At 29.7% G+C, this 23,587-nt stretch overlaps 1 protein-coding gene across 1 annotated transcript in view; it reads right to left on the bottom strand.

Moving 5' to 3' along the window:
• Nucleotides 1–206: 206 nt before the first annotated feature.
• The window catches only part of LOC111631372 (chromatin target of PRMT1 protein-like), a 30,274-nt gene continuing 6,893 nt past the window's right edge, over nt 207–23,587 (bottom strand). The window contains exons 2-6 of the mRNA XM_023375602.1: nt 22,770–22,836; nt 13,858–14,008; nt 13,458–13,764; nt 8,674–8,737; nt 207–1,330 (exon numbers count right to left, since the gene is read on the bottom strand). Coding sequence (XP_023231370.1) covers nt 1,114–1,330; nt 8,674–8,737; nt 13,458–13,764; nt 13,858–14,008; nt 22,770–22,834 — 804 coding nt within the window. The 5' untranslated portion in view covers nt 22,835–22,836 and the 3' untranslated portion in view covers nt 207–1,113. The remainder of the gene's footprint in view (nt 1,331–8,673; nt 8,738–13,457; nt 13,765–13,857; nt 14,009–22,769; nt 22,837–23,587) is intronic.

Genomic DNA, 23,587 nt, shown 5'->3' with positions numbered 1-23,587 from the left:
TATAGAAATTAAAACATGGTTTTAAAAGTAATTTTGAGGATAATGTAGTGTAGACAAAAATACTAGACTAGACTGAATAAAGGATGTTGAACTGTCCAGTATTTTTCTGTAATCATTCTGAAAATAATAATTTTCAGAACTTTCATTTGAAATTAATACCAAACCAAATATTGAAATTAATACCAAACCAAATTAAAACCAAACACTATTTTCGTTACTTTTTATAACAGATCAAAATCATTTATGGAAGTGTTTGTCTTTGTATTAGAATAATTCAAAATATCAAACTGCTATTTTTAGATCCAACCTTCAGGTGAAATGAACTTTATAAATTTCAAACTAAACTCTAGCTTCATTCCAAGAGAGAAAGTAGTTATGTTTTCCATATTCTTATTAAAATATATCAAATTCACAACACAATGTGCAGGAAACTAATATCTTTGAAATCAATTTATCTTCATTTGTCATACATGTTCACAAACTTCAATAAATTATACTTTGAAATATTTCATAAAAAATGACCATTGCTATCAAAGCTGGTTGATTTTGATAGAATTTCTATAAAAACAATTTGCCATTGTTTTAGTCCTTAGGAACACACTGATTTATTGACAATGAAATGTTTACATAAATGGTAACTTGTAATGATTTATCTGACATTAAATTGTATATCATGATTTATTCTTTGTACAAGTTCAAAAGATTATTCAACTAAAAGTGTAATTTAACAACTATACTGAGCTGCTAATAGTTATTGAAGAATAATTAAAACATAATAAAGCAAGACTTGATATTTCAATTAACTGTAATTTTGTACAATCTAATGATTTAATGTTCAAAAATGTCATGACACATTGCAGATTTTTAGTATATGTAATCTGAAGCCAACTGATAAAACCAAAATGATCTGACACTAACAAATCTTGGCACAAACTATTTTGTGTGGTGAAATATTTTTGTGGTCTTTCCATTGTTTACAGAATGTGACATGTTTCCAATAGCACTATGAGATCTATTGAAATAGATATCTCACGATGAAGTACAACAGACATCCTTCTAGTTTTAGAATGCCCTCCAAAGACAAAGAGTGCTTCGAATTGATGACAAAACATTTCAAGAATCTGCCTGGGCCATGTAGGCATCCAGGTCTGCATCGAGATGACTTTTGGTTTTGGCCATATATTCGTCCAGCTCATTGTCCAATTCCTGCTTTGAGGGAATATTTTTCTTGTTGATGTTGGCCTGTCCCCAGTTGCGTCCGCGACCTCGGTTCTGTCTACCTCCTCTCCCCTTTCTTCTTCCTCCGGCACCTCCAACGTTTCTGTTGTTTCTAAAATAAAATTATTCTATGAGTAAAATTTTTCACTTAAACAAATATGATTATTGATATTTTAGTAATTTTCTTAAATTTTTAGCAGCAAATAAAAATACTAATACTCATATATATGTGATAAACCAAAATTATATTCTAGAATGTTCTTTCTTGCAACAGAAAATGTTTACTCCAATAGTTTAAGATTTATCTAACATTAATTTGCTTAAAATTACTCCCTGAACAATTTCAATGATATGAAATTTTGAAATATTTTTTCTCAAATTTTTTTTCTAATAAGCAATTATTTAAACATTCTTAAATTTTACTTGCTACATCACCAACTTGAAATAAGAAAAGCATGATAAATTAACTCTTCAGTATATTCCTTTTACAATTGACTCTGCTTTTGCAAATGATATAAATTTTCTATTATGAACTTTAAAAAAATGTGGTACAGTACAGTACAAGTTATTATTGGATTACTGACTACTTTTCAGATTGCTGAATTAATAATCTGATGTGCTAAAGACCCCAAAATAGTTATTGAGGCAAAGTTAGGGGTGTGACAGTTGTACTCTGGAGACTTTTGCCTCTATTTGTCAGGACATTGTCAACACCTGCCTCCAAAAGACAATCTGGTATTAATAGATGAAGCAGTCCATCATCTTAAGAATATTTAGACCTGAAAAACTCCAATGTAGGTAAATGGACTATGTATTTGGTGAACTACAGTCAAACTTGTTATAACAGACTTGGATAAAACAGGCATACTACTATTACAGATCAATTTTCTGGACCTGGCCACATGCCTGGTTTTTTTTTTTTAAATATGTGAAATGACTCTAATATTGCAGATTAAGTTACAGTAGATTTTCAATTATAACACACTATTTTTTCAGCAATGAAAAATAAACTCAAATGTAATGAATTTTAGTATATTTGAAAAAGAGGACAACAGAAAGCAAGATGGCTGAGAAAAGGAACTATGCAGCTATCAGGATGAATACGCAATTTTATATCATTGAAAAAATTGTGTGTGGAAAGCAATAGAGATTTGTGAGAAATTCCATTTATCTAAACAAACTGTGAACACAATTTGGCATAACTGAGAAGAAGTTGTAAAAGCTTATAAAGAAGCAAGAACAGATCAGAAGTGAACTATGTGTAAGCACCTATCAGGATACTGGAAGATCTCTTGAAATAGTTCAAGTTTACAAGATCACACAGTGTTTGCATTTAATAAATGCACACTTTCCTTAGAGAGAAGAATATGCACATAAGCTTTATCACAATTGATTTAAACATGGCTTGACCATTTTAAGGGATATTACAAGATCGTCTTCAAAGATATGCATGGGTAGAGAGAATTGATATGCAAACAATTTGATTTCAATTACCATGAATATGTTTCTTGAAATCATATAAAGCAAAATTTTTTTAATGTTGATGAAATTGGATTATTTTACCATTTACTCAGACAAAATAATGTCACAAAGGTAAAAAAAGCAAGGAAGATTAATGGTAATGATTGGTGCAAATAGAGATAAAAGTGAAAAGCCTCCATTGCTTGGATTGCTAGTGATAGGAAAATATGAACATCTTTGTTGCTTCAGAAAACAAAACTTACATCTTTGGAATATGCATTTGATATGAAAGTGCAGATGACAACTGAGATCTTCACAAAATAAATGAAAAGGTTGGACAGAAAATCCAAGAGCTAAGTGCTTTTTCAGTGTGGATAACTGATCTGCTCATTCAAAAATTAAGGATCTGAATGAAATAATGCTAATTTTTTTATACCACCAAATCTGACATCTTGTTTACAACTGTGTGATACAGAATTATAAAAAGTCTAAAAATCAATTATAGATGTCATGTAGACAGTATTAAAAAATGTGCAAATTCTGATACAATTCTATCTATTCTGGATGCTATGTAAATGCTTCAAAGCATAGAGAAATGTAACACAAAGAAACAATTACAGTTTCAAGCAAGCAGGATTGCTGAACTAAGGCAATAAAGCACTCAGGCCAACTGCCAATAGATTTAGGGAGGACTTTCTATAGGAAACATAGGAAACTGGCGTCTATTTAGACATTAGACATGAGGAAAACCAGGGACCGTATTCTGGTCTCTCGTAAGCCGGTCGCTGATTGGCTAATCCAAATGATTAGCCAATCAGCGACCGGCTTGTGAGAGACGAGAACCGGTGACCAGAATATGGCCCCTGGAAAACTACATGGTGGCCAGCCCATTGGTGAGATAGGAATCAATGTTCAGTAGTTTCATCCACTTATCCACAATAGCAACACCAAATTTGAGGATGATATTACATAGGTAAAAAGAAGCTGCCCCTCAGTTTTTGCATCAAAGGACATCAGCTTCAATGACTATGTTACAATTGATAATGTTATAAGAACTCCCAAAATCAAGAGAACATAACATTTTTAAAATAATACAATCTGCAGATTATTTTGTATTTATTGGGCTATATTATGGCTATATTTAATAATTAGATATTGGGTAATTTTGCCCAAAAGTAGACAATTGTCGCCATCTTGAAATAAATTTAATAATTTAAAATATTAGAATGTTCTGGAAGAAAAGAACTAGCCTGGAGTGGGAATCAAACTTGCAACTCCCCACTTACTATGCTGATGCATTACCAGTTACACTACTAAGATCTTGGTCTGGGTTGCATTAATTTAAAATAATATCTAATATGCAATGTATCCTGCATCTTATCAGTAGATTCCTATGTCAGCAATTCTGAAGAGAGAAATTTTCCTACATTTTCAGATACTAAAAGTGCACTAGACAATACTCTTTATTGTTATTTATTAACAATTTCTGATAGCAGCAAAGAACAAAGTATTGAAACTGGAATCTTTAATTGTAAAGAAGCACATTTTTATTGGAATTCTGAATACTGTTTATACTGTATGGTTTATTATGTAATAAGTAAATTTTTCTTCAAAATTTATATTCTTTTTTCCTTTCTTTTAGCTGAAACATTAACACTCCTTGAATAATTTTTTGGCATTTTATTAACCTATCCCATATTGAAATTTTTCTCCGTTGCATATGGCTGCCACATTGAATTTTTGTTGATGCTAAGCCTAACAAAAAAATNCGTTGCGTGTCGCTTCACGTTGAATTTTCGTCAATGTTAAGCCTAACGTAAACTTTTTAAAATAATAATTGTAGCTACTGTATCATTAAAACTTATTTCTTTATTTTTTACAAACAAAATAAATATCTTGAAAAATATAAAAACCAAAAATTTATACTCTCCGTTGCGTGTCGCTTCACGTTGAATTTTCGTCAATGTTAAGCCTAACGTAAACTTTTTAAAATAATAATTGTGGTTACTGTATCATTAAAACTTATTATTTTTTAATTTTGCACACAAACAAAATAAATATATTGAAGAATATAAAAACAAAAAAAAATTATATTTCTAAAGTTCATTTCAATATAAAAATTATGATACAGAGTGACATCTAGTATCAAAAATTACTGAAACTGTAACGAGATGTCAGGTTTAACCCCGACGTGTGTCAGGAATAACACAGGTGAGATTAAGTATTTTGTATATAATGGAATATCTGACTTTTATTTGTCTCTAGGAGTCTGTTATAATAAACTTTGACTGTATATATAGTCATTGTATTGTACCAAATGAATAGTAATTCATTAGTGCTAACACATGTATTTTGAGTTCAGTGACTTGCATGACTGATGTATCAATATTTTCTTTCCCACAAACCAATGCACCTAAAAACAGGTTTCTCATACTCAGAACATATGTAGCTTTTATGAATCTTATGTATACACTATACCTTGTCAATTTTCTTTTATTTTCTAATGTTAATTTTGTGCTAGAAGTTCATTAACAGTTTTGTAGGTTTTTCAATCAATCTTAACACAGTATAATCATGTACTGTATCATCTTTAGACTGATTATGAGCCATAAACAAATCTATAACATATAGCAACATTAAGTGGTATAAATATACAGCAATATATGCACATTCAGATCACAAAACTTATTTTTATATTTTCACAAAATTTAATATCTGGTAATCCAGTATTTTCAATGATCCAACACCATTCTGATCCTGTAAGTGCTGGATTAACAAACTTGTACTGTATATAATTAGATTCTATTTATCTTTACACTTAGTTTAGCATACATTTTATATGACAAATTCAAACTAATAATGAAAAAGATTTATATTACTCTTATGAAGGCATTAATCTCATTTGTCCTTTATATTTAAATTTCCAAACTACTATTTTACATAAAATTACAATACACTTTCACTAATCTAAACTAATTATTGTCTGGAATTATTTGGACTAATGGGATTATAGTATATAAAGGAAATCAAAACAATCAAAAAAGAACTACAAATAAATACAGTAATACCTCCATTTTTTAAAATTCATTTTAATGCAGTTGAAAATTTTTTAAATTTTAAATAAATGATAGTTACATCAAAATCTGTGTTCTTTATAATCAGTAACATCTTATATAGATGAATATTTATGAAATTTTAGTTGAAGCTTTACTACCCCAGAAAAAGTAAAATGCTGTATTTAAGACAAGAGTTCAGTCCATATTTTCAAATAGTTTTCCATGACTATGTGCTTTTTCATGAAACAAATTACTTGCATAAATGGAGATTACAGTACACACAAACCCTATTTATCCAGATCCTATTCATGCGCATTTCCAGTATGTCCAGATTAGTTTGAATGGTCATTTCTTTTTAAAGTTTTACAGATTTTGTGGGGAAATTTTTTTTTGCAATGTTTATGACACTACTAAACATAACCTTAATATGTACTGTACCTATGTAGCTATCTCACATTTTCAAGGATAAAAATACATACTGTTTGTATGCACTGAGTAATTTTTGTTTCTATAGTTTTCAAGTCAGTAAAGATAAAAGCTTATTTTCAATCATTAAAAAGTATTTTCAGTATGGAATTTTAGACTTTTATTTCAATACCCCACTATTCTGGTTTATTTGGATTTTTCTTCATCTAGATTGGGTCCTAGCTGATTCGGATAAATGTGGTTTGACCATATTTAAAAAATTTTTATTTTAATTTGGTTCATATATTTATATTAAAATGTGTAATACATATTAATTTTACACAATTGTCATATTTTTAAATGGTTTGCTCATCCTCTGAAGAGGTTAAGAAATACAATGCATTAACAATGGCAGTGATGAAAGGTGACTGATAATCCTAGATACCTTTATATTCATCATACCTTAAAAAATTTTATGAGGATTGCCAAAGATGTATTGATTATTTTAATTCTGAAGTTAACTGGTCCCACATTTGACCCCAAAACTTTTTAGGGTTTAATTTCAAATTTTCAAAACATATTACTTCAAGTTTACAATTGATTCCTGATGATACAATATGTAAACAATTTAACAACAGTTATTTCAATACTTCAAATAAATCTTCCTTTAGGTCTGCCTCTTTTATCAATGAATTCCAAGCCATCTGATATTTCTTTTTCTGAAGTCTGCCTCGCAATTTCAAAATTACAAACCTCTCGTTTTATTCTGATTTAATTCCTGCTATGTTTTATATTATTATTATTATTATGATTGCACAATTATTGTTCTTTGTTGAATTTTTACTAGTTATTCAAACAGTGTTCATTCCTAACGAATGGCAATAATCCATTATCATTGGTATCCCTAAAAAGACTGTTGTTTTTATTGCTCTATTTTGCTATCATCTTTGATGTTTAAAATTTTTGAAAATTCTCTTCTTCATGATTATATCTGTTATCCTATAGCCACTAGAATAAAACCTTTGCAACATTGTGGTATGCATCATAAATCTACCACAACCAATTTAATTTCTACCTTCTCCAAAATAATTAATAACTTTGAAAATAAAAAATGTACTTATGTTATATATACAGACATCAGCTAAGCTTATGATTCTGTTGTTCATTCATTACTACTGGAAATACTTTACTTTTTTTACACACATTCTACTGTCTGGTATAACAATTAATTTTTATTTCATACTTTTAAACTTAAACTTGATGATTTTGTTTTTAATGATTTTTCTCCATTGCATGGGATAATTCAAAGATCTATTCTGAGTACTTGAATTTTATTATTCCTACTGTCTGTTCTAATACAGTTGATATGCTAGTGATCTTAAGATTATATAATTTCAGTTCATCAACAAGTTTATTTAAATCAGACTGTAAAACAAAAGGGTTATAGTTCATAATATTAAGGTTAATATTAATAAAGCAGTAGCAATATGTTATTTCCTTTATGCAATCTTACTCAACCCTCCTTTTTTATAGTCAGTCATCATATTAACATTGTCCATATGAATAATGATATCATGAAATCATGAAAAGATAATATTTATTATTAATCACATTAATTTTCTCTCTAAAAATTTAGCAATACACTGAGGTATTCTTTGGTGTCACTGTTGTCACCTTCTTGAGTCCTTTTCTGTATAAATTTCCAATCAATTGTAGATTATTGTATGCTGATATGCCACCTCATTGCTTCATAAAATGTTAGATGAACTGAATAAGGTTTATCTAATTTTTTTGTAAATTGGCAAACTTACCTATTACAGATTCTGGTGCTAGGACTAGAGTGAATATTTCTGATTTTAATTGTCATATTGCTTATTTTGATTTTATTTAAATATTTTAATGGTGTTTTAAATATGGAATTATTTGCTCTTAATTTAGATGACAATATAGAGTTATTAGAAATGCTTCATATTACACACTTCCTTTCTTTCACATAAATTTGTGCAGATGATCTTTTCATTTTCCAATTTGGAGGATCTTCTATTTCAAATTTTCATTAAAAAAAATGTAAAAATATTCTATAAAATAAACAGTAGCATACTGTTCAATAACTTGTTTTACTCATTATTTTTTTATATATTTTTGTCATTATTTTATTTTTTTTATTCATACTATATTGTATTAAGTGCACCAGGAAACATCTTTCTTTCCTTCCAATTTCTAGATTCATAACTTGACAAATGTTTAAATAAGATATATACATATATCTGTGAAAACATTTTCAAAAAGTAAGGCTTCTTAATTTTTATCTAAGAAACCTAATAACATAAAGCCTATTGCATGGGGTCAAAATAAGTCTTGTAAGAGCTATAGATTTCTAGACAATTATCATTAGCTTATTTAAACATATGTATATATCTGTGAAAACATTTTCACAGATATATACATATATCACTTATTATAGCAAGCATGTTAAAGTAATCTGAAATAAAATTTTTACTTATGTTTATGAAATAAGATTTTTACACCTTACCGGAATTGGGTTCCACGAAAATTAGATCCTCTCTGTTGTCTATAATTTCTTCCAAAACCACGACCTGTAAAATTCAGTCTTTTAATTCTCTTGACACATTATTAAATTTATAGAGTAATGATACTGTTGGCTGATGTAGTTAAGGCATCAGCCTACTATTCTGGGGACCCAGAACTGAATAGCAAGTATTTGAAAAACTCAGAAACTTTTCTAGTAGTAGTCTGTCCTAGATAATTTGAGCTCTGTCCTCACTATCTAGCCACACCCAAAATGGGCTTGATAGGTTCTTTTGGTGAGCAATTTGAAAATAGTAGTAATAAAAATAATGATGATATTTATAAAATTGTTGTCATAGTGACATAATGCATATTTTAGATGTATTCAAATCATCTAATTATAACTTAAACCACAAAACTTTACAATCTAGCAGTATTCTGTAAAAAAATATTTTCAACTATTTTAAAAGCCTCAGCCACGCAGCACTGTGAACGGTACACATGCTAAGCTTTCAATGTTGGACACGTAGCTAGTGATCTGTTGGAACAGATTTTTAGCAGATGTCATCAACAATGCATATGTACAAAACAAGCATTCTTGTGTTTTTATACAAGTACCATTACTATGTGGAGTTTTCTGCTTCTGTAAATATGTCAGAAGCTTTGACAGAAGAAATTTGGAAGTACAGTGGAACCTCGGTATACGACCTTAATCCGTTCCCGATGTTTGGACTTATACCGAATAGGACGTATACCAAACCAACCTTTTCCATAAGAAGTAATGTAAAAATGATTAATCCGTTCTCATGTAAAAAAATGGCTGGCTTTAAACACTTCGCTTTCCTCGCTAGTTTCTGCTTGATTTTTCATGAGATCAGCATGTATCCTTTTAACTTTCTCGCAAATAATTTCTTCCGATACGCTGTCGCCGGCACACTGTTTTTCAGTTATCCAAAGCAAAAGCAATTTCTCGACATGATCTAATGTCTTCGATCTCTGTTTAAAAATTGATTTAACCCCTTTCGCAACGTTAGCAAATTTAATAATGTCTTTATTTTTCACGATTGTCGATATCGTCGTTCTCGGAATACGGAATGCAACAGTTAAATCTCGTTAAATCTCGAACACGCGTGCCACCTTCATATTTCTCAACAATCTCTTTTTTCAGTTCCGTTGTGATTCTAGTCATTTTTTTATTTTTCTGTTGCCCTTTTGCAATTCATGATTAATAAAAATAATAAAATGTTACTTACAAATTAAAAATCAGAAAAAATTTAACAAAGTTATAAACCGTAGCACCGCGAATGTCTAGTCTAGTGTAGTACACCGATAGTGCTACTTGTTCATAGATGGCGCGTATAATTGAATTAAGTCGTATACCGAACAGAAGTCGTATACCGAACAGAAGTCGTATACCGAGCAAAATTTGTTTCGTCCAAACAGGACGTATTCCAAATTGGACATATTCTAAAGCAGACGTATACCGAGGTTCCACTGTATCAATGTTTACAGAACATGTCTATTGAGGAAACTTTCAAAGTAAACAAATTCAAACATATTATTGTTTGAATTTAACTTCATGTTTATAAAAACTGTGCTTCCAAATGATGAAAGTTACATATTCAAATCACCTTTCATTCAATTTGTGAACCTACTTTCTTTTCTCTTTGAGCAATAATAAAACTAAATATCATCAGAAAAACCACTGCTCCACAGTAGCCATAAAAAACCTGGTGTCTTAAAGACTTATTAAAAATGACCACAGCATAACTTTCTTTGTGGTCACCCAATGTAAAATACACAGCATTCACAGTGAGCATAAAGCAAAGCATTCATAGTGGTTTATATGGCTAAATCCTTTCCTGTTGGATGCCATTGAAAAACCAGTTCCTAGTGCACTCAAACTTGTTTGAGTGATTTTTGTTTTTAATGATTTATTCATAAATATTCAAAGTCACTGTTCAAAAATTTTACATCCTTTCAAAAGTGAAACTTTTGAAAGGATGTAAAATTTTCCAGTTTCTTTATTTGTTTCTCAGACTAAGCCTACAAGATAGTGAATATGGTTCTCACATTTTGGTATAAGATTCATTCATATGGTCTTATTGATTACCAAATTGTCCCTGCTCAAGTGATGTGAATCAGTCTATCACATCACAAATATTTGTGCCAATATTATGAAATTATAGACACTGAATCAAAAAATTCAATCATATATATAAATAAATGTCTTCAGATTCATGGCTATACATGGAGGTACAGAAACAGGATGTACTGTGCAGTACATGTCAAAACAAAAAATAAACATTAATATCTTAACTAGGTGTGGACATTAAAGGGAACACAAATAAGTAAGACCAACAATGAAAATAACTTTAATAAAAAGAAAACCATTTGTTCTCCAAAAGTTCCTACTGGATTGTACGTTTTATAGTTCAAATTATATTTTTTCATTGACTAGTTCATATCTATTTATTAAATTCCTTTCATACTGTTGTTATACTTTGATTTTATAATGTGGCAAAGTTATTAGTCTTATTAAACCATTTAGAGTTTAAAAATTTTTATAAAATAGAAGTTTAAATACTAATCTATTACTTTCTAAATTTCTTCATTGATTATAGAAATCTGTCACAATGTTATCAGTTATTCAGATTGATAGCTTCTATATAAGAATCTTTTGTGATTTATTAGCTGGTATAAATATTTACTATACAATTTATTATTATTATTACATTATGATTTATTTGTTTTCACATAAGTAATCAAAAATACAGTGGAACCTTGTACCTTGAACTAATTAAGTATGAATGCTAAATTAAACAAAAATGCACCTTGAAGTTTGAACTGCATGCAGTGAAAAAAATGCACTTGAATTATAAAGGCCATCTGTTCTACACCTAAGTCATCTCTCATTCTTGGTCTTGTATTACACTCCTATGTTTTCAGTGCTTTTTTTCACTTTATTTTTGGTGTTTGATTATATATATATATTATATGTTATTCATTGATTTTAACAACAACTTTTTGCAATATTTCTTCATTGACAGCTTTTGAGTGCTTTGTACACTTTTGTACACTCTTTACTTCAAAATTTCCTATACAGTCGACCCCCCTATAAGATATAGATATGTTCCATTCTTTGGAAACAGTAAAAAACCCCCTATAAGATTTTTTACTGTTTCCATTCTTTGGAAACAGTAAAAAAACAGTAAAAAACCCCCTATAAGATATAGGGGGTTTTTTACTGTTTTTTACGGATACCGGTCACAATTTTTTTCGTAGTTTTATAGGAATCGTAATTATAGGGACCGTAATTATAGGGGGGTCGACTGTACAGAATTTTTTAAACCACAATTGACATGTTTGAAAATTTGGAGTATCTTCCCTATACACATTACAAATATTATTTTTACTGTTTTTATGACATTATATCCTTTCTGAAACACACGAAGCAGAATGCCTAATATGCTTTTTATTCGAAGACATTTCAACTGGATTTTATGCAAACAAAATATGAAAAAAAAATTTTAAATAAGCTTTCAATAAAAGAATACAATCTCACTCATATTAGCAATAATGTGTTAAATTTCACAACTTATAATTAAACTATACATCTATGTTAAGTAATTACAGCAGTTAAAAAATACACAAAAATTTTGTTTGACCCAATGTGATCTTACTTATTAATTAATTAATAACTAAGGCATCCAAGTTGTGGAAGCAACAAAATATAAGATGAAGGTTGGATTATAGATAACTGGTTAAAAAAGAAGTTATCAAAAAGAATGAAAGCAATACACACATGGCAGATCTGGCAGCCATGTTTAAGATGCCAAAGTCAATGGTATATGAACAATTAATGCAATTTTCATTTTATTATACTGTACAGTCAAATCTCAAGTTTCAAATAATTCAGTTTACAAACAAAATTTTGGACTCATTTTTTCCCGGTTGCTGTATGATAACTCAGTTGTTGAACAAGCTACTCGGCAGAACTAGCCACAGATGAACACTCCTAACTTGAGAGAGAGGTGTCAATGGTCATCACTTAAGAAACCTGGCCAGTGAAAGCAAGCAAGATGGAGTTTGATTTATATTACCTTATACTGCGTTCGCACACAATCCATGACTAACTTTAATCTCAATTTACCCATAATCTCAATTGCAATGATTCAACTCGCCAGTTGAACATCAGGCTGTTCGCACAAGCAGTCTGCTTGAGAAGAACCTGGCTATTGCACTCAATGATAAAACTTGCATAATTATTTGATAAGTCAAGAACACCAACAAACAAAATGGAAGTTTTGGTTAGAAATAAATACTTTTTATTGCCATATATCTAGTAATGGCCAGATCTCATCATCTCTCCAAATATCTTTTTTATTTCTCCATTGACAGCCGACACTTGTTCCACAGCCATCTTGTTTCTTCTCACATGCATGGGATTGTGGGAACTCTCTTATGACTGGATCTAGTTTCAAAAACTCACATGCATTGATCGCAATTAAGCATCCTCTCTTGACCATTTCAATCTTGACTGAAATGGTCAAGAGAGGTTGCACCACAGCACATTCACCGATCTTATCACAATCTAAACTGAAATGCTTAGTGCAAATGGGGTATTATACAGTTTTACATAAAGTGAGATTTTACTATATATATTTTTTAAATTGAACACTATAGAACTGCATAAGATTCAGAATAAAATATTAATTTAATATAAATGACAAAAGACAATAAAATCTGTTTTTAAGGCTTTAGTGCAATAATGAAAAATTTACATACCTCCTCTTCGAAATCCTCTGTTTCTAGTTTGTCCAATTTTATTTGCGGCATTTTGATTTCCTAATCGTGCTTTCAACATCGGAGAGGTACCAGATCTTGCATTATTGGTGCCATCACCAAATCCAGACCATCGTACGCCTTTACGAACAGCAACAACGCCACGGCCACGGTTTCTTCCCTGTCCACCTCCTCCCAATCTGCCTCTCACATTCCTGTTTCCTTGACGACCAAATGACAATCTGGACTTCACACTGCTTCCACCAGAAAATCCACCTGGACTCTGACCCAACCGCTGTTTCAAACTTTTCTGAAGATATATGAAATCTATTAGTCTAATAAAAGTAATTTTTTTAATATTGCCGTTCATCATAAATTTTTGTAAATTAAAATATAAACATACTCTCTTAATTTTAAGAGCAGCAATTACACTTGGTCTATTAGCCATCTGTTGAGCTAAACGACGATTCTTCAATGATGCTTGACGCTGCTGTTGGATCTTTTGTCTGATGGAGTTCACTGTACTCTGGCCTTGTTGACGATATGTAGTAAAGCTTCAAGGAAGAGAGGCATTCATAATTGTTTTTTCTTTTTTTAGTTCAGAAAAATATTCTGAACATCATACCACTCAAAAATAATAAGCTCCTTCAGGGTAACAAAATTTGTCCCTTTATAATCATTATATCTGGAGCTTTTATAATGGTTGGAATTAAAATCCAACAAAATCCATTCAAGAACACAACTGTTCTTAAATATTTTATTAAAAAATAAATTCATTCGATATAAGTTCAGCACAGCCATGTTTTTGATAAAAATTTGAAATAATTAGTTTAAATTCAAAATACTTCTGAGAACCTGATTTCTCACTTCATAAATCTGAAAACAATCTAAGCAGATACTGTCAATCAGTTTGCTCATAAAAAATTAACAAGAAAATTTATCATTTATAAAAGAATAAAACTTATAAAAATCTATTTCAATTTCTTTTAAGTGTAAGAATTCCATTAATAAATTTAACACTTTCATATTTTAAAGTGAAAATTCTAGAGGAATATTTGTAAATGCTGAACTAATTCTTATAAGAATTTACAGAGAACTTAAAATTAACAATAACTGATAAAAAAAAAAGTTTTTACTTTTAATGTAATTTTGACTAAGTCTAAATTTTTTAATCTAAAATAAATTAATTCTTAAAATAAAAAAAAATAAAACAAATTCACTTATCAATTAAAACATTACATCCAGTACACAATTCTGTAACATTACATGAAACTATTAACAAAATAAAAAGTTAGAATTTTAAATTTATGCATATAAACATAAAACAGTGTATTATTTGAATAGTATAGTATGTAGATGTTAAGAATAAAACTAATAGGCTTTTTTAAAATTTTTTATAAAGAACATTTTACAAATTAATAGTGGTTTATATAGAAATTTAAATGTTTAAAACATTTGAATTCTTGTGCTTTATATTAATTCTAATCAAATATATATGGAATTCCAAATACCAACAAAATTATAACTGATGACAACAACAAAAGCCTAAAAAAATAATGTACATATGCAAGATCCTATTTTTTAATAATTTAACCAAGATTACATTGATGAAGCGCACAAACACGAAACTAAATTACTGATATTTTTATTCAAGTTTTCTATATTGATGCTTTAATCTATACATATATTCTATCCAATGAAAGATTAATTTCAATTTAGTGAACAACCACTCAGTCTTACTAATAGTTAAAACAAATAACGCAATTATTGTCATGCATTTTGAACATTTTTTCTTATTTAACACGATAAAAACTAATGAAAAAACTTTTAAATAGAATATAGACAATACAAATTAATTTTCACAGATAACTGTGATGTTATTGAAATCAAAAATGATGGAAAATGCCACAGCATAATAGTTTGAAGGTTTTGTTTGTTAGAAAATGTATACATATGGAATGCTCCTAAACATTTGCTAGCTATAACAGAAGTATGGGATAAGTTGACATTAGTAAATCAATGTCAAAATTATCTGATAAAGAAAATCAGTGATATGACAGTTTTATCTGTTTTAGATTTTCCTGGATACTGCCAAAATAATGCTTTACATACTACCATAAATATGTCTTCAAATAAATCAAAAATAACCCATGTTCGATTTAGATTATAAGTAGCCAAAGACCTTTCTAAAAATTTTAGCAGCGGGAAATAAAGTGGGAGACCATGTGAAATGCTTGCACCAATAAATGAAGAAATTTAACCTCTCATAAAGCAATTAAAATAATAGAATAAGAACTAAAGTCTAGTGTTAATGTCATAACTAAAATTGAAGGAGTGCAGAATATGTCTGATCACATGAATATGTTTCAAGGAAAATTAAAGCAGTCCTGGAAACATTTGTGGTAGAATTATTACAGCAACAGCCACAAAAAATGGAATAGCATCTTGGATAAACTTAAGACATATTCTGAGGTAATTTGCCAAACTGCACGGCTCGTGTTTTAAAGTGAAAATGAAATGTTGTTGACTTGTTTTCGATCAATTCAGTCATTTGTTATATCACTGCTTAGTTACACAGTTATGCACACTTCCAATAAAAACAAATCTGTCTCAGTTACAGAGCCACAGTTTCAATTTTTATGAAAAACAAACTGAAACAGGGCTTTAAAAAGAACCAAAAAAGAGATTCTATTTTTTATTTCAGAATTCTTTTTTCTACACTATTTAATGAGCAAAATTTTGTGTTGTATTGAATTTAAATGAAATAGTCACTTCTCAGCACAGAAAATTTTCAAATTAATAAACTACATTTAAAAACTTTCTGAATTTTCTCAATAAATAAATAAATAAATAAAGAGAAATTTAAACATTGTTTTCTTTTATCATTCGTAGATTTATTATGAAATAAAAAATATTAATGTTGAAATATATTTTAAAACATCATAAAAACATGGTTACATTTTCAAAAAATAATAATTATAGTAATGAAAAATTCAGTCAAAAACTCTAAAAGTTGGTGCAGTTCTTAAAAAATTGTACGTCATTATCATCATAAATAAATTTTGCATTTTTGGATGCCAAAGACCATTAATTAGCACTCCTTGCTAAAAATAGATTATTTGTGGTTCAATTTTGATTTTACTTTTATTAATCAATGCATTACAAATTTATAATTATACATGCTATCCTGTAATGATGACATATGTTTCTTTTAATTAATATATTCAGTTTAGTGTTGTGCAGCAAATATGGTAGGCCTATTTAAATATTTGTATGATTTAATTTTTTTTAAATTTAAATTTTTCTATTTAATCTAAAATTTTCTATTTAAATTTTTAAACTACTGTGTAGTTTAAAAATTCAAATTTTTAAACTACACAGTAATATTTATTGTGTGAGAATGCGAGATTAGAGAACAATTTATTTTGAAAATTTATTCGTTTTATTTATCACATGCTGGTACAGTCTTAGATTTACCTGCTTGATTAATAATTCCAATGTAATATTTTAATCATAAAATAGACAAAAGTTGTCGTTTTTCATGGAAAAAGGAAATAGAATTTCCCTTAGAACATTGTTATCGTTTATGTCTGTCCCTTATGTCAGATGTATGTCCTGTCAGATGATTGAAACCCTAAACTCTGATTGGAGGAAAGTAAGAATAAAAACTGGAAAAATCCACAAGTTTGAGGCAGTCCACAAGAATAAGACTGTCTCTCTATGGCAGACCAACATATGGCACGCAGACCAGATCCGGCCTGTCTAACGAATTTATGTGGCGTGTGATCAATCTTTCAATATTAGCTACTGAAGTCCGAATAGATCAATGAAAAATTCTGACGCCTAAAAAAAGAAAAAAAGGTCAACAACTCACTGTGCGTTTAGAGTTAACCCTCCATTACAAATCTCGTCGTAAGTAATGTGAAAAATGTATCTGTAATATCTATATACAATTCAGTCTCTACAGGGTGACACCACAATGAGATCTCGCACCACCTCAAAATCTTCCTAGGGCAGCCTCTGGTTCGGCCCATGGAAAAAGTTTTCTTTCCAATTCTGCCCAGGGTAAAAACTGTTGGCCACCCCTGATCTAGACTAACACAAAACTGCCATAAATGACAGGTAGTCAACTGGAATTCAAACCTGCTATAGAAGAAGATAGTCCCCCTCCAACTCTCCAGCATTCACCACGTCATGCTCCCTATAAGAAGATAAGCTCTACACATCGACTGAGTTGTTATTATTTTAACCAATTGTAAAATCTCTCTCTCCGTGATTAGAGGTGTATGTAGTTAGGCCTCGATATAATGATAGGTTATTCTTTTGTACCTCTTCATCTGTTTTTATCCAATTAAACCTTTCTTATTTGTTAACTTGTTTGATTCTTTTATTAAGTACAGTCGACCCCCCTATAACACTGTTGTGCTGGGCTGTGAACGGCTCACGTATTTGTAAAATCTAAGTGACTCGTACAACATGGAATCATATAAAACGGAATTATCAACAGTGTTTGGGGGGGTCAACTGTACAGATATTTAAACTGTCTACGATCGGAACTTACATGTGACTCTCCCCACTCACATTTAAGACCCTTCTATATTTTAACGCCATCCAGTGACCCAGTGAGTGGGTCTCATGACTCAACAAATCAAAGAGGTTACAAGTAAAGTAACCTCGCCCATATTCTCACAATTGATTTGTAAACTGTTGTTTTATTCTGTGCACAATAACTTTCAGAGAAATTTTGTGTATGTTCAGGGAAAATTTTCAATCCAATATTCTGTACCTCTGTAAAACATCATCAAACAGATAGACAGAGTTCATGGAAATGCATATTTTGCAATGTTTATGTGCAAATTACTTTGGAGCACTTTAAAACCCCTTAAGCCCCAAGCCTGAGATATCTCGGGCAAGTTACATAGCGTTACATAAAATGCAGTCCTTAAGGCCATTTTTGAAAAAATTTATTTTTTGAATTTTTGGAATGTTTTTTGTCTCCAAATTTTTCAAAATTTTTTTCCATACAAAAAAATTTTATCGCGATTTTAATTTACCTTTAATGACACACACTTCACGCTTAATTGCTTTTTAATAGTTTTTAATGGGAGTTTGATATCAAATTTCATTCATCGTTCTAAAGTTGTAGTGCGCTGATTTTCCTTCAGTAAAGTTATTTATAGCTACTTTCTGATGTCAAAAACGACCTCCGATAGTTTTTTAATTAATAGATTTTATTATATATAAGTTTAATTAAGTCGAGGGGGGTCGGAAATCTCAATAAAAATTTTAATTTTTTAAAAATATAGGTCTAGTTAGTATTCATCCTACTTTAAACCCTTCTCCTCCTGAGACGTCTATGAGAATGTCCTGGGAAATATGACACCAGCTGTTTTCAAGGTCATCCAGCTGTGTAAACAATGACTTGTCAGTGTCAAATTTCACAGAAAGACCAGACAAAGGAAAATAAAATTTGAAGCTTTTTCTTCAAAATTAACACATTTCTTTCCTTTTTTTCAGTTTTAAGTATTTTTTTATGTTTAATTACATTAATATCAAAAATTGCTCGAGGCTTAAGGAGTTAATAAATTTTTATTGTGAACTTGCAGGACTTGATTTGTAATTATCTTCTGGAAGTCAATTTTTCAACTCCATTTGAAAATGCATGAATTTATTTAAGGCTTTAGATAATTATGAATCAGTAATTTTTTCAAATGTAAACTGATAATTTTAAATAATATGAATGTCTAAGACAAACAATTAGATTAAGGTATACCTAGGTAACTAAAATGGTCGCTCTTCCGGTCGCCATTTTGGAATCTACTTGCAATTGCGTAGTGACAAAAATATGATAGCGAATTTTACATACATTTGTTAATGCTACCGATAATTATTTGTAATCGTAAGATTTAGGATTAAAATGTACTTAGGTCACACCAATGATCAATATTTTGGAATCGCATTCTAACCTAACCAAACCTATTCTAATAAATTAACAATTTTTCCCAGCCTTCATATTTTTTTTAATTATTTTACATCTTACATTAATAATTTTGGTAATTTATTAAATAGGTTGGGTTAGGTTAGAATGTAATTCCGAAATATAGGCCCTTTGGGGTTAACTATGTACACATACAACGAATATTTAAAATGTATGAAAAATACTCATGTTTTAGGTAGTTTAATTCTTTTTTAGATGTTTTTTCACACCATTATTAGATTGTGTTGCAATCCTTTGACATAGACCTTTTTCCCCCAGTTGTAACCGTGTTATCATCTTTATTTGCAGATTTTTTCCCTTTCCCTTTTTTACTGTCCTTTTATTATTAGAAATAGGGGCAGCAAGCACACACTCCAGTTCTTTCCACTTTGAAATCTGACTTGAACCCGAATATATCCAACTTAAATGTTTGACAAATGTTTGAAATCGTTCTCCCGATGTTTTCATTTGCCAGTTTAATAAGTTTTTATACATAGACAAATAAAGGTAAGAATCTGATAGCTCTGATATATAATGTTTAGGAAGATTTCTTTTATTCTTTAGAAACCCCCATAATCTTTCTATTTTTTTGTGTGTGAGCTCCTGTTAATGGATTAACAAACTTTTCTGAGTGATTCACAGTTTTATGTTCAATTTCAATACCTTCAAGTTTGTTTATATGGTTGTACCATCTCCATTCATCTGTTATTACAACACTTCCAGTATTTACAAATTTCGATATCACCCAGTTCAGTATTTTCACTTCTATTGTTAACTTGACAAATGAAACACGTGTTGTCCTCCCTACAAATTCTTCCTACCACCCATTTCGTACTCTTTAGTTTCCTTCCCTTTTTGTACTTTTGTTTACATATGACAGTCTTGTAGATTTCAACAGTTTAATTAGGACCACCTACTTTAAATGAAGAAAAACTGTGCACAAAAATCATCAAAACAAAACAGATATGGTTAGCCAAAACAACAGAGGTCTTTCTAGAAATGCCAACAGCAATTGCAGTGTTGGTTAGAGAACATTCTAAACATAGTAAGTGCCAATAAATGAAATTATTGCATCCCATGTAATATGACCAAATTTCCCTTTAAATGTTCCGTTAAAGGCAGAATAGTTCTTTCTACAGTTATTACATCATAACATTATTGAATTCCAATCAGATCGAAATATTAATTTACAAGTTTTCAAGCAATCAGTGCACACATCCTCAACATGTTGCAAACCTAAAAAAACTGCAAATTTTACATCTTTACTAATCTTCTTATCTAATCCTAACTCCTCAAAACCTGAATCAATAAGTTGAAAGAACCTTCGTGTGGCGCATCCAGTCCAAAATTCATCAGATTTATTATCCACACCAGACATATTTTTTTTGTTACTATTAGACCAATAATTAAATTAAGGATAACTTGGAAACTTACCATCAAATTAGAAAAAAACCCAAATAAACAAATAAAATTATGTATGATACGAATACAATTCAATTACAGTGGAACCTCGGTATACGACCTTAATCCGTTCCTAATGTTTGGACTTATACCGAATTGGACGTATACCGAACCAATCTTTCCCATAAGAAGTAATGTAAAAATGATTAATCTGTTCTCATGAAAAAAAAAAATGGCTGGCTTTAAACACCTCGCTTTCCTGGCTAGTTCCTGCTTGATTTTTCGTGAGATCAGCGTGTATCATTTTAGCTTTCTCGCAAATAATTGCTTCCGATACGCTGTCTCCAGCACTGTTTTTCAGTTATCCAAAGCAAAAGCAATTTCTCGACATGATCTAATGTCTTCGATCTCTGTTTAGAAATTGATTTAACCCCTTTCGCAACGTTAGCAGATTTAATAATGTCTTTATTTTTCGCGATTGTCCATATCGTCGTTCTCGGAATACGGTAAACAACAGTTAAAATCTCGAACACGCGTGCCACCTTCGTATTTCTCAACAATCTCTTTCATCAGTTCCATTGTAATTCTAGTCATTTTTTTAGTTTTCTGTCGCTTTTCATTTGCCTTTTTGGGATTCGTGATTAATAAAAATAATAAAATTTTACTTAAGAATTAAAATCAGAAGAAATTAAGCAAAGTTATAAACCATTGCACCACGAACGTCTAGTCTGGTCTAGTACACCGATAGTGCTACTTGTTCATTGATGACGCGTATAATTAAATTATGTCGTATACCGAGCAAAATTTGTTTCGTCCAAACAGGACGTATTCCAAATTGGACGTATTCTAAAGCAGACGTATACCGAGGTTCCACTGTAGATATAATTGCTGAACAAACTAACTATGACTGGGAGACAATTAAAACTTTGCATAAATTCAAAACATCACATTTCACGGTAGAAGGCATAAATTTAATTCAAAACACAATATTTGCAAGCTCCCTCTATCGACAATTATTCATTCAACAGCCCGACTCAAGATTACCGGAAGAGCAGCCATTTTAGTTACCTAGGTATACATTAACCAACAAAAGTAATCTCTTACATTTTTAGTAACTTGTTCAAAAAAAAAAAAAAAAAACTAATAGTTTAATAAAAAGTGACAGAACTAACTGAGCTACATTCAAATAATATAATTTAGTTAGTTAATCATTTAATGTTTAAATATTAACATTGAATAATTTTATATTTTATACATTCATGTAAAAGTTTGTTTAAACCTATACAATTTTTTAAAAATAGTTACGATAAATGAAAAATTTATAATAAAATTCGAAAACAATTAAAAGCTAAAAATAAAATTTAAAAACTTGCGGATTTTAAAATATAGTTTTATGTAAAATCACTATAACATAAATTTTTTAAAATTACAATTATATTAAAATGACTACTCAAATTTGTCATAAAAATTTTTTATAGTCAATTGTTTGTTAAAATCTGCTTGAATTTCTAGAAAAAGTATAAAAACTGATCTGAGTCATAATTTCAAATGAAAACGAATATAAATTCTACTGTTATTTAAAAAATTTAGTTCAAAATGTTATAAATTTATTAATAATACTAAAATTTCTCTGATTTTTCAGACTTTCCAGGTCTGAAAATTTACTTGGCATTTACATTTTTGAAACAGCCAATAAAATAACTTTTTTTCTGAGATGATAATTAAAATTCCACACTTTCTTAAAGTCAGATATACAACAAAAACATGGCTACAAAAATGTGCTGAAATCCATTAAATGGATTAATAATTAAGATGTATCTCAAAATGAGATCATTTGAGTGGGATTTGGTCATCAAACACATAAGTGCAAATAGAGACCTTATTAAAATTTAATTTCATATAATGTTGCCTATTTGCAACTTTGTTCAAATGCTCACCGTTCGTTCAAGCTCATTTTAGTAGTATTCTTCAGCAAAATCTTTGTGATTGGAGCAGCTGCCATTTCTGTGGTATTAACATTAAAGAAAATGTTCTTAATAGCAATTAATACTAAAGTCATTCAATTAATTTAAATTAAGTAAGTAAACTAAATCAAATAATTTATAAAAATATGGTATCTAAAACAATATATGTTCCAATCTAACAAACTAAAATTTCAAAATAAAATCTTAAAAGTAAAAAAAGTAACAGCTTATATATTTTCAAGATAGTCAAAATTGAACTGAGTTTTTACCATTATTTTTCTAAACAATGCACACAAGCTTTCAAACATCACTTTCAAGGTACTGTAAACCATACATTTCTACCAACTTCCATACTACTTGTCAAAGCAGTCCTGAAAGCCATTTTTTTTTTTTGTGATCTAAAGAATCATTTTCCAACTTCACATTCAGATGATTGTGCTGAGTTAATAAATATCTCATCAATTATAACAATTCTTCAGTCTTTTTGTTTCCTTGAAGTTGTCCTGCAGACTTTTGTTTTTTAAAATGAGAAAGAGAAATCGAAAGATTGCAAATTCCCATCAACAGAAGAAATGGAAGCTATAACAAAAACTTCTTAAAGATATCACAAAAAATATATACTTTAACAACTACTACTTTAAGAACTACTTTACAAATATTGACAGTAGTTTATGGTTGCTGACAGAAGCATATAGCTATAGTACAGACTTATTTTGAAAATGATGATGTGTAATGAAATTTCTGACAAAAGTTCAGTTTATTTTTGACTACCTCATACATTCTCATGCAGG

Source organism: Centruroides sculpturatus, unplaced genomic scaffold, assembly GCF_000671375.1.
Source record: "Centruroides sculpturatus isolate CEXI.00-Female unplaced genomic scaffold, Cexi_2.0 scaffold534, whole genome shotgun sequence".
In the NCBI taxonomy this organism is placed as follows: domain Eukaryota; kingdom Metazoa; phylum Arthropoda; class Arachnida; order Scorpiones; family Buthidae; genus Centruroides; species Centruroides sculpturatus.
The sequence above is the reverse complement of the archived record's forward strand: the minus strand, read 5'-3'. Positions and strand labels throughout refer to the sequence as shown.